This window comes from Colobus angolensis, unplaced genomic scaffold (assembly GCF_000951035.1).
Source record: "Colobus angolensis palliatus isolate OR3802 unplaced genomic scaffold, Cang.pa_1.0 Scaffold67, whole genome shotgun sequence".
Classification (NCBI taxonomy): Eukaryota; Metazoa; Chordata; class Mammalia; order Primates; family Cercopithecidae; genus Colobus; species Colobus angolensis.
Window position 1 is genome coordinate 7,408,459 of NW_012120376.1, and position 13,835 is coordinate 7,422,293.

General features: G+C 49.6%; 2 protein-coding genes across 2 annotated transcripts in view; one reads left to right on the forward strand and one right to left on the reverse strand.

Moving 5' to 3' along the window:
* Positions 1–8,626, forward strand: part of STAT2 (signal transducer and activator of transcription 2, 113kDa) — a 30,597-nt gene extending 21,971 nt beyond the window's left edge. The window contains exons 9-19 of the mRNA XM_011926205.1: positions 216–324; positions 405–488; positions 671–769; positions 872–1,007; positions 1,127–1,179; positions 1,306–1,400; positions 3,280–3,416; positions 3,611–3,793; positions 4,027–4,084; positions 6,063–6,373; positions 6,674–8,626. Coding sequence (XP_011781595.1) covers positions 216–324; positions 405–488; positions 671–769; positions 872–1,007; positions 1,127–1,179; positions 1,306–1,400; positions 3,280–3,416; positions 3,611–3,793; positions 4,027–4,084; positions 6,063–6,373; positions 6,674–6,816 — 1,408 coding nt within the window. The 3' untranslated portion in view covers positions 6,817–8,626. The remainder of the gene's footprint in view (positions 1–215; positions 325–404; positions 489–670; positions 770–871; positions 1,008–1,126; positions 1,180–1,305; positions 1,401–3,279; positions 3,417–3,610; positions 3,794–4,026; positions 4,085–6,062; positions 6,374–6,673) is intronic.
* Positions 8,627–9,782: 1,156 nt separating this feature from the next.
* Positions 9,783–11,306, reverse strand: IL23A (interleukin 23, alpha subunit p19). Its single transcript, XM_011926114.1, has 4 exons — positions 10,987–11,306; positions 10,665–10,763; positions 10,353–10,499; positions 9,783–10,247 (listed from the first exon to the last, which is right to left on the reverse strand). The coding sequence occupies exons 1-4, from the start codon at positions 11,146–11,148 to the stop codon at positions 10,086–10,088; spliced, it is 570 nt and encodes a 189-aa protein (XP_011781504.1). The 5' UTR covers positions 11,149–11,306; the 3' UTR covers positions 9,783–10,085.
* Positions 11,307–13,835: the final 2,529 nt, after the last annotated feature.

Sequence of the window (13,835 nt, forward strand, 5' to 3'; positions counted from 1 at the left end):
TATGCCTGGCTAATTTTTGTATTTTTAGTAAAGACAGGGTTTCACCATATTGGTCAGGCTGGTCTCGAACTCCTGACCTCAGGTGATCCACCCGCCTCAGCGTCCCCAAGTGCTGGGATCACAGGCATGAACCACCACACCTGGCCTGCTTTTAGTCCAAAGGAACAGGGGTTGGGGGAAGTTCCCAGGGCTTGAGGGGTCTTGAAGCCAAACAGGGGTTCCAGGGACCCTAGGGTGCCCATTCTGGCATTTTCTCTCCTTCCCCTCAATTCACAGACTCTGGTGGAACAACGTTCAGGTGGTTCAGGAAAAGGCAGCAATAAGGTGAGGCCTGTACAGAGGACTCGGGGGCAGGGGGAACTTGCCAAAGGGCCTTCTGATGACTATGTCTTTGGCTGTCCCAGGGGCCACTAGGTGTGACAGAGGAACTGCACATCATCAGCTTCACAGTCAAATATACCTACCAGGGTCTGAAGCAGGAGCTGAAAGTGAGTGAAAATGGAGGGCAAGGAGAGAGAAAGCAGCTTTGAAAGAAGGCATAAGGAGGGGATAAAGAAGAAAGGCTTCTTTGGAAGAAGCCTCTTGGGGTGGATTAGCACTCCTTTCCTCTAACAAATACCTACAGCTAGAAACATCACATCCCTCTGTGTGACTCCTGTCTTCTCCCCAGACGGACACCCTCCCTGTGGTGATTATTTCCAACATGAACCAGCTCTCAATTGCCTGGGCTTCAGTTCTCTGGTTCAATTTGCTCAGCCCAAACCTTCAGGTAGGGAGTGGGGCCAACAGGTCAAGTGGGGAGAGGAGGGGTGTGGAAGCTTGGTGTGATAGGCTTCTTCTGAGCCAGCCTGCACTCCTCCCACGCCTGCAGAACCAGCAGTTCTTCTCCAACCCCCCCAAAGCCCCCTGGAGCTTGCTGGGCCCTGCTCTCAGTTGGCAGTTCTCCTCCTATGTTGGCCGAGGCCTCAACTCAGACCAGCTGAGCATGCTGAGAAACAAGCTGTTCGGTACAGATTTCCTTTTCTCTCAACCTTTCCCCAGCCTTAGTCTTTCCTGTCCCTCTGTCCTATCTATCCCAGGACCCCTGGCTTCCCTCATCATCTGTCTGTGGTTATCTGTCCCACAGGGCAGAACTGTAGAACTGAGGATCCATTATTGTCCTGGGCTGACTTCACTAAGGTAACTCCCTGAATTCCTGTGGAGCTAGATCTAGTCCACACTCCAAATACTGGCCTTCCCATGTCCCTCCTTCCCTACACCAGGGGCAACTCCTCAGCTCTTGCTACCTTTCCATTCCTCCTCCAGCGAGAGAGTCCTCCTGGCAAGCTACCATTCTGGACATGGCTGGACAAAATTCTGGAGTTGGTACATGACCACCTGAAGGATCTCTGGAATGATGGGTAAGGCCTTGGTCTGCCTTGTCTCCTGGGCTTGTGCTTTATGTGCTTGAGAGTGGAGTCTGTGCGCCCTCACGTGGCAAGCAGGGAGAGAGAGCAAAGACAGGCATGAGGCCGTGTCTCCTCACATTTGTTAACAATGATAGCCATAGACAGTGTTTGTGAAGCATCTCCTGCATTCCAGAGCCTGATGCGCGCTCTTCATTAATTCTCTCATCTTATCCTTACGACCATGCTGAGTGGTGGGTTTTGCCATCTTCATTTCAAGTGAGGAAACTAAGTTTCAGAGAAGTTAAAGAACTTACCCAAGGGACAGAGTTGATATTCAAACTCAGGCCTATGTGACCCCAAGTTCATGCTCTTTTCACCGCACTGCCTACCAATTTGTGTAGCATTTGGCTTTTAAAAGTGCTCACACCTGTAATCCCAGCACTTTGGGAGGCCGAGGCAGGCGGATAATGAGGTCAGGAGATCGAGACTATCCTGGTGAACACAGTGAAACCCTGTCTCTACTAAAAATACAAAAAATTAGCCACGCTGATGGCGGGTGCCTGTAGTCCCAGCTACTCAGGAGGCTGAGGCAGGAGAATGGCGTGAACCCGGGAGGCAAAGCTTGCAGTGAGCCGAGATCACGCCACTGCACTCCAGCCTGGGCGACAGAGTGAGACTCCGTCTCAAAAAAAGAGAACAAAACAGTGCTATTCATGACCAGGCGCGATGGCTCACGCCTGTAATCCCAGCACTTTGGGAGGCTGAGGTGGGCGGATCACCTGAGGTCAGGAGTTTGAGACTAGCCTGGCCAACATGGTAAAACCCCATCTCTACTAAAAATACAAAAATTAGCCGGGCATGGTGGCACGTGCCTATAATCCCAGCTACTCAGGAGGCTGAGGCAGGAGAATCGCTTGAACCCAGGAGAGAAGGTTGCAGTGAGCCAAGATCGTGCCATTGCATTCCAGCCTGGGTGACAGAGCGAGACTCCATCTCAAAACAAAACAAAACAAAACAAAAAAAGTGCTATTCATGGCCGGGCGCAGTGGCTCACATCTGTAATCCCAGCACTTTGGGAGGCTAAGGCAGGCAGATCACCTGAGGTTAGGAGTTCAGAACCAGCCGGGCCAACATGGTGAAACCCCATCTCTACTAAAAATCAAAAAAATTAGCCAGGAATGTTGGCAGGCCTGTAATCCCAGCTACTCAAGAGGCTGAGGCAGGAGAATCGCTTGGACCCGGGAGGTGGAGGTTGCAGTGAGCCGAGATCACACCATTGCACTGTAGCCTGGACAACAAGAGCAAAACTCGGCATCAAAAAAAAAAAAGAAAAAAAAATGCTATTCATGGCTGGGCACAGTGGCTCATGCCTGTAATCTTCGCATTTTGGGAGGTTGAGACAGATGGATCACTTGAGCCCAGGAGTTCAAAACCACCCTGGGCCACATGGTGAAACCCCGTCTCTACAAAAAATACAGAAGTTAGCCAGGCATGGTGGTGTGCACCTGTGGTCCCAGCTACTCTGGAGGCTGAGAGGTGGGAAGATTGCTTGAGCCCAGTAGGTCGAGGCATCGAGGCACCAGTGAGCTGTGATCATGCCACTGTTCTCCAGCCTGGTGACAGAATGACACCCTCTTTCCCAAAAAAAAAAAAGAGTGCTGTTCATCTGTGTGATCTCACTGAATCTTCGTACCTCTTCAAACCCTCGGAAGGTGGCTGTTGTCAGCAAAGTAAAGTGACTTGTAAAAGATAAAAAAGCTAAGTGGCAGAGCTTGGTCCAAAACCTGGGTTCCAAACCTAGGCTGTTTCTCCATACAAGGGGAGCAGGGAGGCAGGGGCCTGGTGGGGCAGGGGGTTGGGGGACGGCTCACAACTGCTCTCTGTGCTCCAGACGCATCATGGGCTTTGTGAGTCGGAGCCAGGAGCGCCGGCTGCTGAAGAAAACCATCTCTGGCACCTTTCTACTGCGCTTCAGTGAATCGTCAGAAGGGGGCATTACCTGTTCCTGGGTGGAGCACCAGGATGATGGTCAGCTGCTGTGCCCTGCCATTCCCACAGCCTCTCTTTTCTGCCTGGCTGCCCTCTTGCCCCTCTGCCTGCTTTTAGCTTCCCTGGCTCTGTCCTGCATCCCTCAACTGGTTTGGGACTGGGGAGCCACAGCAGGGAGCTCCAAGGCCCGGCCTCTTCCCTCAAGCCTGCCTGTCACTGCATTCACTCTCCAGACAAGGTGCTCATCTACTCTGTGCAACCATACACAAAGGAGGTGCTGCAGTCACTCCCGCTGACGGAAATCATCCGCCATTACCAGCTGCTCACCGAGGAGAATATACCTGAGAACCCATTGCGCTTCCTCTATCCCCGAATTCCCCGGGATGAAGCTTTTGGGTGCTACTACCAGGAGAAAGGTGGGAATCGTTGACATACTTCATTGCTAGATTGCAGAGATCTTTAGACATCCATAGATCCCACTCCTTCCTTTCAAGCATGGGAAAACTGATATCTAGAGGAGTTAAGGGATTTGTCCATGGGATACTGCTGGTTCCTATGGGGATGAGACTGCCAGGACCATCTGAGGGGAACCTCAGGCTATGTGTCTGGCCCACTGATCTTCTCTGCTTCTTGTATATGTTCCTCACAGTTAATCTCCAGGAACGGAGGAAATACCTGAAACACAGGCTCATTGTGGTCTCTAATAGGTGAGATATAAACTCTCCACCCATCCTCCCTAATCCTTTTTGGCGTGCTTCAGTGAATTGTCAAAAGGGGGCATTACCTGCTCCTGGGTGGAGCACCAGGACGATGGTCAGCTGCTCTGCCCTGCCATTCCCACAGCCTCTCCTTTCTGCCTTCTCCTAACGTGCCCCTATTCCAGTCTCCCCAGCCTTCTCTCCCTCCTAGCCCACTCTAGTTTCCGGTTCTAGTCTCTCCTATCTCATATTTTTCTGCTGCCATCCTTAGGTTGTCTCCACAGGGGTTTCTGGATAATAATGATCATAATGACTAGTGTTAATGGGCACCTACTTGATGCCAAGCATGGAGCTTTTTTTTTTTTCCAGACAGGGTTTCGCTCTGTTGCCCAGGCTGGAGTGCAGTGGTGTGATCATGGCTCACTGCAGCCTCGACCTCCTGAGCTCAAGCAATACAGGCATGCATCACCAAACTCAGCTAATTTTTTGTGTGTTTTTTGTAGAGATGAGGTCTTACCATGTTGCCCAGGCTGGTCTTGAACTCCTGGACTCAAGTGATCCACCCGCCTTGGCCTCCCAAAGTGCTGGGATTATAGGCATGAGCCACCACGCCCCGCCTAAATATATATTTTTTGAGTCGGGGTCTCTGTCACCCAGGCTGGAGTGCAGTGGTGCAATCACGACTCACTACAGCCTTGACCGAGGGGTTAAAGTGATGCTCCTGCCTCAGCCTCCCAAGTAGCTGAGACTACAAGCACACGCCACCACACTCAGCTAATTTTTAAAATTTTTTGTAGGGATGGGGTATCACTATGTTGCCCAGGCTGGTCTTGAACTCCTGGCCTCAAGCAGTGTCCTGCCTTGGCCTCCCAAAGTACTGGGATTATAGGAATGAGCCATGGCACTTGGCTGGGGATAGTTTTTTTTTTTTTTTTGAGACAGAGTCTCGCTCTCATTGCCCGGGCTGGAGTGCAATGGCGCAATCTCAGCTCATTGCAACCTCCGCCTCCTAGGCTCAAGCAATTCTCCTGCCTCAGCCTCCTGAGTAGCTGGGATTACAGGCGAGCACCACCCATGCCTGGTTAATTTTTATTTTTTTTGAGACAGAGTCTCGCCCTGTTGCCCAGGTTGGAGTGCAGTGGCACAATGTCAGCTCACTGCAATTTCCACCCCCCAGGTTCAAGTGATTCTCCTGCCTCAGCCTCCAAAGTAGCTGGGACTACAGGCACGCACCACCACCACGCCTGGCTGATTTTTGTATTTTTAGTAGAGACAGGGTTTCACCATATTGGCCGGGCTGCTCTCAAACTCCTGAACTCGTGATCCGCCTACCTTGGCCTCCCAAAGTGCTGGGATTACAGGTGTGAGCCACTGTACCCGGCCTAACTTTTGTATTTTTAGTAGAGACGGGGTTTCACCAAATTGGCCAGGCTGGTCTTGAGCTTCTGGCCTCAAGTGATCTGCTCGCCTCAGCCTCCCAAACTGCTTAGATTACAGGTGTGAGCCACCATGCCTGGCCTGAAAGTTTATTTTGTGCCAGGCACTAGGCTAAATAGTTTATGTTTATTTTCTCATTTTATTGAATCTACAAAATAGTCCTTTGAAGTAAACACTGTTACTGTTTTCAGCTAAGGAACTGGATTTAGAGTAGTCAAGTTTTGTACCTAAGGTACATGGCTAATAAATGATACAGGTCTGTTAGATTCCATAGCCCTGCTTTCAACCACCCTACTGCCTCTCAAGAATTACTAGGTATTGTTCTCATTTATAGATGATAAATCTGAGGCTCAGAAAAGTTAGAACACTTGCCTAAGGTCCCCCAGCTAGTAAATGCCACGATTCAAACTCCAGGAGGCCCGATTCCGAACCCCATGATCTTTAGCCCTCTGCTCTTCTGCCTTCTTAGACTAGCTGCTTCTTCTTCTACCATTCCTTCTTTCATTTAAACCACTGAGCCCTGCCCCTTTGTCTGTCTTTGGGTATCCAGACAGGTGGATGAACTGCAACAACCGCTGGAGCTTAAGCCAGAGCCAGAGCTGGAGTCGTTAGAGCTAGAACTAGGGCTGGCACCAGAGCCAGAGCTCAGCCTCGGCTTAGAGCAACTGCTGAAGGCAGGGCTGGATCTGGGGCCAGAGCTAGAGTCTGTGCTGGAGTCCACTCTGGAGCCTGTAATGGAGCCCACACTATGCATGGTATCACAAACAGTGCCAGAGCCAGACCGAGGACCTGTGTCACAGCCAGTGCCAGAGCCAGATTTGCCCTGTGATCTGAGACATTTGAACACTGAGCCAATGGAAAGTAAGTGATGAAATAGAGCTATGGAAGACGGCACACATTCCCTTTCCTACCCCTTCTCCCTGTCCCATTACAGAAAAAACTGAGCTCCAAGCTCCTCATTGGAGAGAGGTCCATTTTGTGATTCCTTTTTTTTTTTTTTTGGAATTACACATGCCTTCCCCCACCTCCCTGCTCTTTGATCCCACAAGTTCCCCCTCAGGCTCTTCCCAGGACTTTCCTGCCATCCTCCCTCCCTTTCTTTGCTGGGTTGGGAACTCCTAACTAAGATCAGGGCCTCACTTTTCTCTCTGGATTACCTAGTCTTCAGAAACTGTGTAAAGATTGAAGAAATCATGCCGAATGGTGACCCACTGTTGGCTGGCCAGAACACCGTGGATGAGGCTTACGTCTCCCGCCCCAGCCACTTCTACACTGATGGACCCTTGATGCCTTCTGACTTCTAGGAACCACATTTCCTTTGTTCTTTTCATATCTCTTGCCCTTCCTACTCCTCATAGCATGATGTTGTTCTCCAAGGATGGGAATCAGGCATGTGTCCCTTCCAAGCTGTGTTAACTGTTCAGACTCAGGCCTGTGTGACTCCATTGGAGTGAGAGGTGAAAGCATAACATGGGCACAGAAGGGACAACAATGAATCAGAACAGATGCTAAGCCATAGGTCTAAATAGGATCCTGAAGGCTGCCGCTGTGCTGGGAGGCATAGGGGTCCTGGAGGCAGGCCAGGGCAGTTGATAGGTACTTGGAGGGCTCAGGGCAGTAGCTTCTTTTCAGTATGGAAGGATTTCAACATTTTAACAGCTGGTTAGGCTCAACTGGTGCACACTGGCATTGGCCCTTGGTGGGGAGCACAGACACAGGATAGGACTCCATTTCTTTCTTCCATTCCTACATGTCTAGGATAACTTCCTTTCTTCTTTCCTTCACTCCTGACTCAATCCCTGAATTTCTTCTTTTCCTGCAGGGGTTGAGAGCTTTCTGCCTTAGCCTACCATGTGAAACTCCACCCTGAAAAAGGGGATGGATAGGAAGTAAATCTCTTTTTCTTACCAGTCTCCTCCCCTACTCTGCCCCTAAGCTGGCTGTACCCATTCCTCTCCCATAAAATGATCCTGCCAATCTAATGTGCCTGTGAAGCTTTGCACACTAGCTTATGCCACCTAGTCTCTACTTTCTCAATGCATAGGAGACAGATCACTCCTGGAGACTGGGGATAGTAGGATTGCTGGGAATTTAGGAATTGCTTTTTGTTTTTGAAACAGGGTCTCACTCTGTTGCCTAGGCTAGAGTGCAGTGGTGCAATCACAGCTCACTGCAGCCTCAACCTCCTGGGTTCAAGCAATCCTCCTACCTCAGCCTCCTGGGTAGCTGGGACCATGGCATGCACCACCATGCCCTATTTTTTTTTTCTTTTTTTAGAGACAGGGTCTTGCTATGTTGCCCAGGCTGGTCTTAAACTCCTGGGCTCAAGTGATCCTCACGCCTTGGCCTCCCAAAGTGCTGGGATTATAGACATGAGCCACTGCGCTCGGCCAGGAATTTTTTTTTTTTTTTTTTCGAGATGGAGTTTCTCTCATTGTCCAGGCTGGAGTACAATGGCGTGATCTCGGCTTACTGCAACCTCCAACTCCCGGGTTCAAGTGACTCTCCTGCCTCAGCCTCCCAATTAGCTGGGATTACAGATCTGCACCACCATGCCCAGCTAATTTTGTATTTTTAGTAGAGATGGGGTTTCTCCATGTTGGTCAGGCTGGTCTCGAACTCCCGACCTCAGGTGATCTGTCCACCTTGGCCTCCCAAAGTGCTGGGATTACAGGCGTGAGCCACCGTGCCTGGCAGGAATTTCTTTTTATAGTATTGGATAAAGTTTGGTGTTTTTACAGAGGAGAAGCAATGGGTCTTAGCTCTTTCTCTATTATGTTATAATCCCCCCCTTTTTTGTGCAATATGTTGTTTACCTGAAAGGAAGGTTTCTATTCCTTGGTTGTGGACCTGGACAAAGACCTAGTCTGTGGAACTTAAAACCCTGAAGGTCTGTCATAGGACTCTGGACAATCTCACATCTTAGCTATTCCCAGGGAACCCCAGGGGGCAACTGACATTGCTCTAAGATGTCCTCCTGATGTAGCTTGAGATATAAATGAAAGGCCCTGCACAGGTGGCTGTTTCTTGTCTGTTATGTCAGAGGAACAGTTCTGTTCAGAAGGGGGCTCTTCTGAGCAGAAATGGCTAATAAACTTTGTGCTGATCTGGAAATGTCTCATCTCTGAACCTCTTTTATTTCTCTGCTCACAAAGGGATACCAACAAGCTGCACAGGAATACAGTCAGAAAATTGTGACCTCTCTTCCATCCACCCCTCTATGTTCCTCTTGTCATATTTCTTCTTCTTCCCTTTCTGTTTGGAGTAGCCCCTCCTGTCCCTTAGACTCTTCTAGGGGTACTGGGAGGTATATATGCATTGTGGGGGGAGGGATGAGTAGTTATATAACTGTTTCATTGTCACTCAGCTGATTGTTGGCAGAGCCAAGACACGAACCTGTCTGGATTTGTCTGACTTCAAAGCCCACACTTTTTGATGCTGTGACTATGGAAAAAAAGGAAAGGAAATAATCACTAGCCACTTCCCCTTGTCTTTTCTTTTTTTCAAAGAATTTCAGCTACCCTTGAGTTACCAAACTTCCAAAGGGACTCCAAGGCTGGGCGTGGTGGCTCATGCCTGTAATCCCGGCACTTTGGGAGGCCGAGGCGGGTGGATCACCTGAGGTCAGGAGTTCAAGACCAGCCTGACCAACATGATAAAACCCTGTCTCTACTAAAAATACAAAAATTAGCCAGGCGTGGTGGTATGTGCCTGTAGTCCCAGCTACTCGGAAGGCTGAGGCAAGAGAATCACTTGACCCTGGGAGGCGGAGGTTGCAGTGAGCCGAGATCACACCACTGCACTCCAGCCTGGGCGACAGAATGAGACTCCATCAAAAAAAAGAAACAAAGGGACTTCAAATGTCCTTTGAGGGGAGAGTCCCATTGTTCCGGGATATTTACCTTCATTTCCCTGGAATGCCCTTCCTGCTCAAAACTGAACTCTGACTTGATCCTGCAGTGATCAGGACTCCTGTCTTTGGCCAGATACACCCTTGGCCAAGAAAGCACGGAAGGAGACACTGGATCAGGGAGCAAGTGACCCTTAGGTATAACCCCACTTCCTAATCTGGTAATCCCATTCTGCTTGCTCAGCCATATAGAAATTAATACTAAAGAAATCCCAGTTATTCTGTACACCAGGGGGTCATGAGAAAATATCTCTCCACCATAGCCCTTCAGATAGAAGAAAGGGATGCATACTGTAGTCCCTTGGCCTTATTTTTCCATCGATTCATCTTTCCCAATTGAGCCTAGAAATTAGACTCATATAGCCACAAAAATAAGTGTTTATTGAAAAAGGTACATAATTAAATATAAATACAATAAATAATCCTCCCCAAACTGCCCCCAGGAAGATAAATAATCCCCAAATTTCCCTTCCCATCTAATAAATACTCAACCTTATAAGTCAGCATCACAAGGCAGTCAGTATTGGTAATTTTCAACATATGCAAGTCCCATTAAAATTAATGGACTAATTAACCTGTTGGCTCACAGGTGCCTGGGGTGGTAGATTTATCTTGGCCTTGCTGGGCCATAGAAATCTGAGTGCCATCCTTGAGCTTCTGGCTTTAGGGGCTTAGGGTTGCTGCTCCATGGGCAAAGACCCGGGCAGCTACAGCCACAAAGGCCTGGAGGCTGCGAAGGATTTTGAAGCGGAGAAGGAGGCGCTGCCATGGCTGGCTGGGACTGGGGCTTGGAATCTGCTGAGTCTCCCAGTGGTGACCCTCAGGCTGAAAGGACACAGGACACAGTCAGAGAAGACTCTAGACCCTTAACCCCCAACCCTCTGTCTCCGACACCTGCAAACCCCCATCCTCCAGGCCCCTACTTAATACCTGCAGGAGTTGGCTGAGGCCCAGTAGGGAGGCATGAAGCTGGCCCACAGGGCTATCAGGGAGCAGAGAAGGCTCCCCTGTGAAAATATCCGATCCTAGTAGCTTCTCGTAAAAAATCAGACCCTGGCGAATCCTTTGCAAGCAGAACTAGGGAGAGAAGAAAGCAATGAAAGAGGACATCCTCTTCCTACTCCATTCACTGAAGACTCACCCAGTTTCTTACTATTTCAGACACAACTTCTGGTTTACCATGGTACCTAGCCATGTTCTCAGTCCCCTCGCCTTCATCGCCCAGCCACATCCCAGTGGTACCTGACTGTTGTCCCTGAGTCCTTGGGGGTCACAGCCATCTCCACACTGGATATGGGGAACATCATTTGTAGTCTCTTCATCTCCCTCTTCTCTTAGATCCTGGAATGGAGGAAGGGGTGGAAAGAATGAAGAAGTAAGATAAGTACTTTTGAAGCCAACCTGACCCTCAGGCCCATGACTCTCCCAGGAACCCTACTCTCTTGCCCTCTCTTACTCCCTGATGGCCTTCAACCCTCCAGTTTCCACTCAAGGCCACAGTCTTCTACCACAGCCTTGGAGAGCTTGGAGAGACTCCTGTTAGGCTCCAGGGGCTGCCACTCACCATGTGTCCCACTAGTGGATGTGCACTCCAGGCCAGTGTGCAGAGCTTCTGTGAAAGCTGCTGGCACTGAGCCCAGGCAGGGCTGCTGCCCCCAGGCACAGCCCTGCCCTGAGCTGTCCAGGACAGCAGCAACAGCAGCATTACAGCTCTGCTCCCCAGCATCTTTTTTGCCTTCTCAAATCTGGCTGGCTCTGTGCCTTGCACCAGTCCTTGTGGAATCTCTGCCCACTTCCACTTGCTTTGAGCCTGATTCTGTTCAGTGCGTCTCTGATTTGGTTTCCTCAGTTGTTCACCGACTTTGTAAGCTGCTTCCTGTTGTTTTTCTCCCTTTGTCTCTGAGTCTTTTAAGGTCCCTGCATTGTAAGGCCCGCCCTTTATACCAGCAGGTGACTCACAGCAGGTGGGATTCCCCTCCCTGCATCATCCCCCTCTGTGGGGAGCCCAGGTATGCAGCCTCAGTTCCAGGGGAAATGAGTCGTGTGGTTGCTGTGGCTAGAGGCCTGGGATGGGACACATGTGTAATGCTCTCCAGGAATTGAAATGGCTGTAGAAGGGGTGGGGGCGGGGTGGGGGGAGTGCACAGCGGGGATAGGGCGGGAGGGGGGAAGGGAGAACAAATATTTAAATTAATCTGGTCTCAAGTTCCTTCCTGTTTGATCTTTCCCTGATCTTTTTGCCTCTCAAAGCTATACCCCTACCCCACCCCAAACCTAATTTCCTCACTTCCTCCTGCTTGAGGAAAAAACAAAACAGAAACATTCATTCATCTCCCAATAGGATGGTGAGCTGTTTGCAATGAAGTTTGATTCCTACCTGATGCCCTCTATTAGGAATAAACGGGCTTCTTTTTCTCAGTTGGAAACAGCATTATTTCAACTGGATGGTCCTGGTTTCATAGGAAAGAATGGGCATGAAGGAACTTGGAGAACTGGGAAGCCAGTATGAGGTCTTATTGCACCCCATTTCAGGCCTCACAGTGGAGGTCAGAAAGGCTCTTGTGGGAAGGGGTTTATTGACTAAGAACCACCTGATTCTTCAACCCTAGTGGCCCAAGATTTCATAGGCTCTATAAGAGTTGGATGATGTTTTTTTCCAGACTAGTGTAAATAGGCCTGGAAGTTCAACTTAGACATTCCAGCACTTAGCCCCATGGCCTCATTCTGATGTCATCCAAATTGTTCTGGGACCCTCCACTGGGGTTGGGGCAGTCCCGACTTTGGACCCCATGGCTAGGAAGCCCAGGAGTTCTGGGTAGTCGAAGGTGCAGTGTCAATGACTCTGGCTGGTCCTTCAGCTTGTTGCATCCATGGGTAAAATCCACTGACACTGATTTCATCACCCTCCATGATGCAACATCAAGTGAAACAGCTAAGAGTGTGAGGTTGGGCGTGGGAGTGGAAGGTGGTCCAAAGCCGGGACTGCCCCGACCCTAGTGGAGGATCCCAGAACAATTTCGAAGACGTCAGAATGAGGCCATCGGTGACCACACAGCTGGCTCCCATCACCTCTCCCAAGAGGTTGACCCTTTTCTTCTGAGAAATTTGTCCTGAATGGAGGTCTCCCTTCCCTTAGAACTATTCAAAACTGCCCAATGACACTTCTAGTTCAAATATTATGATTCTGTAGGTATGAGCTGAGAGAAGAAAAAAAATATTGTGATTCTAAGTTAAACCTACCAAGGACCAGGCACGGTGGCTCAAGCCTGTAACCCCAGTACTTTGGGAGGCTGAGGCAGGCGGATCATGAGGTCAGGAGTTCGAGACCACCCTGGCCATCATGGTGAAACCCTGTCTCTACTAAAAATACAAAAAGAGCCAGCGTGGTGACGGGCACCTGTAGTCCCAGCTACTCGGGAGGCTGAGGCAAAAGAATCGCTTGAACCTGGGAGGCAGAGGTTGCAGTGAGCCAAGATCACACCACTGCACTCTAGCCTGGGTGACAGAGCAAGACTCTGTCTTTAAAAAAAAAAAAAAACTACCCCTTTAGATTAAACATTTCCAGCATCTGAGAATTATCTGAGTTTGGTTGAGAACTGATTTGCCTTTCTCCCTAATAAGATGGACACAAATGGAATAAGGAAACGGGAGGGGGCAGGATAGGGAGTTCACCTTACTTGTATACAACGTCTCCTATCTCTTCCCATCTCTGGTCCCCATTCTGGGAGCCCTAAAAGATAAGAGATGAAAGAAAGATGAAAAGGAGGAGGAAGTAGAGCCTGGGGGATGGGATGAGAGGGACAAGGGTGAGTTGGAGGCATAGGGCTCTGCCTCTTTGTTTCACTTCCTGGTGCTGCAGTAGTTGGGTAGGAAGCAGGGTTGGTGGGGAGATTGTGGGACTGTTGAGTGGCAGGAACTACATCCAGGGCTGCAACTGACCTGGAGCTATAAGGAGCCCTTGACGTCAGCTGGGCCTAGACCGTTATGCAAATCACATTCACAAGACACTCCTAGGCAGACCTTTCCAGTTGTATGCCTAGACTCCAAATCAGTTGAAGTTCCCCCAGGTGGTTAATAATGATGGCTAATACATATCCAACTCTCGCTTAATGCCAAGTACTTTGTCTAAGCACTTTACATGTACTAAACTATTTAATTTTCACAACCCTTTAAGGTAGATACTATTATTACCCTATATTACAGATGAGGAGGCTGAGGTGCAGAGATAAGCAATTTGCCCAAGTTCACAGAGCTTCTAAGTGGCTAGAATTCCTTTTTTTTTTTCGGAGACAGAATCTTGCTCTATCCCCCAGGCTGGAGTGTAATGGCGCCATCTTGGCTCACCTCAACCTCTGCCTCCCAGGTTCAGGTGATTCTCCTGCCTCAGCCTCCTGAGTAGCTGGGATTACAGGG

Excerpts from the sequence above, each read along its gene's own strand:
- IL23A (XM_011926114.1), bottom strand. The coding sequence starts at position 11,148 with ATGCTGGGGAGCAGAGCTGTAATGCTGCTGTTGCTGCTGTCCTGGACA. Across the intron at positions 10,500-10,664 it reads GACTCAGGGACAACAGTCAG|TTCTGCTTGCAAAGGATTCG; the intron begins GTACCACTGGGA and ends TTCTCTCCCTAG. Across the intron at positions 10,248-10,352 it reads GCCTCAGCCAACTCCTGCAG|CCTGAGGGTCACCACTGGGA; the intron begins GTATTAAGTAGG and ends GTGTCCTTTCAG.